The sequence below is a fragment of the Austrofundulus limnaeus genome, unplaced genomic scaffold, assembly GCF_001266775.1.
Source record: "Austrofundulus limnaeus strain Quisiro unplaced genomic scaffold, Austrofundulus_limnaeus-1.0 Scaffold30, whole genome shotgun sequence".
Lineage (NCBI taxonomy): Eukaryota > Metazoa > Chordata > Actinopteri > Cyprinodontiformes > Rivulidae > Austrofundulus > Austrofundulus limnaeus.
Window position 1 is genome coordinate 3,153,991 of NW_013952432.1, and position 1,756 is coordinate 3,155,746.

The 1,756-nt window shown below is 43.0% G+C and overlaps 1 protein-coding gene across 4 annotated transcripts in view; it reads right to left on the reverse strand.

Annotated features, from left to right (window-relative positions):
* The window catches only part of smoc2 (SPARC related modular calcium binding 2), a 36,072-nt gene that overhangs the window by 16,959 nt on the left and 17,357 nt on the right, over window positions 1–1,756 (reverse strand). Inside the window, exon 6 of one of the 4 annotated variants that reach the window (XM_014005459.1) lies at window positions 1,052–1,099. The exons of 1 other annotated variant lie outside the window; for it this stretch is intronic. In XM_014005459.1, coding sequence (XP_013860913.1) covers window positions 1,052–1,099 — 48 coding nt within the window. Of the gene's footprint in view, window positions 1–1,051 lie in introns of all 4 variants that reach the window. 2 more of the 4 variants (XM_014005458.1, XM_014005457.1) reach the window with 2 other exon arrangements.

The following is a 1,756-nucleotide window of genomic DNA, read 5'->3' on the forward strand; positions in this document are numbered from 1 at the left end:
AGTAAAGTACAGATAACCAAAAATTCTACTTAAGTACAGTAACAAAGTATTTGTACTTAGTTACTTTACAACTCTGATTAAGGATTAGCGTACATTTGGCGTGTGATCATTTTTAGCTTTTCCACAACAAATTTAATCTCAATAAGTCTTAAAATAGCTGAATTTTAGCCGTTTAAAGTTAGCCGCGGTGGCCATCTTGAATTTTTGATTAGCATTTAGAACTGGGTACAGATTGTTTTTGTCTAAAAMTGGCTGAAAAATAAATAGTGACAAACATTCAGCTTTTTTTTCTGAATCACTCCTTGCTGCGATCAAACTAAGTTTAAGTTCATCATTTCTTAAAACAGCTAAATTAAAACCACTTGGAATTAGCTGTAGCGGCCATCCTGAATTTAAAAATCCAGTGCACTTTTCTTTATTTGTATAAAAAAATAACACCACGGCCACCCCCTGTGGCCACCTTTTGCTRAAGAGTCTAGCTCCGCCCCTGGCTTTCCTCAAGCTGCAAACCTGCCATCGTTGCTCAGTTTTCCCTGCAGCCAAAGAAACTTTTGATCTTTTAGCTGCAAATTTGTTTCAAGTGCATATCTTGGCTTTAGATCTGCTCTCTGACAGGGGCTCCTTGTTCTTCTGTATTTGGAAGAAGGCAGGTGGAGAGAAACAAACAGAAAATAAAGGTTTTTGCAGGAGAGGACTTCAGACTCTTATGGCCCCTCAGATCACAGATGTGGTCCTGGTCTGGAGTCCTCCCTGACCACCTGCCAGGTTTCACAGTCCCTCTATAGTCTCAGCCTTGCTCTCATTCTAGCTTTAGTTTTCTTCAGACCCTCAGGTTCCGTGGACCGGGTCTACCTGCCGTCACACGTCTGCGTGCTTTGAACACACGACCTCCTGCTCCACAAATTCCTCCTGCAGGTCTGSTGAGGATTTCTGAGCTGTTCCAGAGACTAAACAAGGGTTCTGCTATAAAACGTTTGACTGCATCAGTAGCATCTTAATAAACCGACATATTATTTATTTATTTATTTGTTTATTTAACACAGGGGCTTACCTTCCTCTTCTGTGACGGGCTGAGGAACCAYGGCGGTGACCGTCTCATCTGCATTCAGAATGGAGAAGATTTGCAAGGAGACTACAATTACAAGAGTTGGCTTTGGATCAGAGAACTTCAACCGTGTCAGATTGTTGCACGTTGCCCGGTCAGGAAAAGAAAAGAGTGGAAATAACGGCAGCAGTGAAACACGTCTCACACGGGCAGGGTGCTGCAAAGTAGAACGGGTGAGTTTCACAGAAAACAGAGGTAGTGGTTTCAAACATCTGTGGGAGAGTTTGTTGTCAGTTACAGTAGAAACTGTCCGTCCTTGATCTCTCTTCYTTTGATAGGAGCTGTCAGAAAATGAGGGAGAAATGGGTTTAATACAAACAAATGAAGATTTTAACCTGTGGGAACAGGAAGACAGGTGAGGGTAAAAACACGTGGGAGGTGTTCTAACTTCGGTCGTGCAAATTGTGTGAAAAATACGCAAAATATCAAAGTGTTTGGAGCAGCAAACGAAAGTTTGAGAGGCCAGTTTTTGAAAAATGACGGCTTGTTTCCATGTGGACAGGTAACAAATCACCATTGTTTCGTTTCCCATCGTTGTCCACGTCGTACCGGCCTCAGATAGGTCTGTACCAGGGCCGGCCTAAAACAATTCGGTGCCCTGGGCAAGATTCAGGTGGTGCCGCACGGGAAGCAGGGGTCATAATGTTGTCA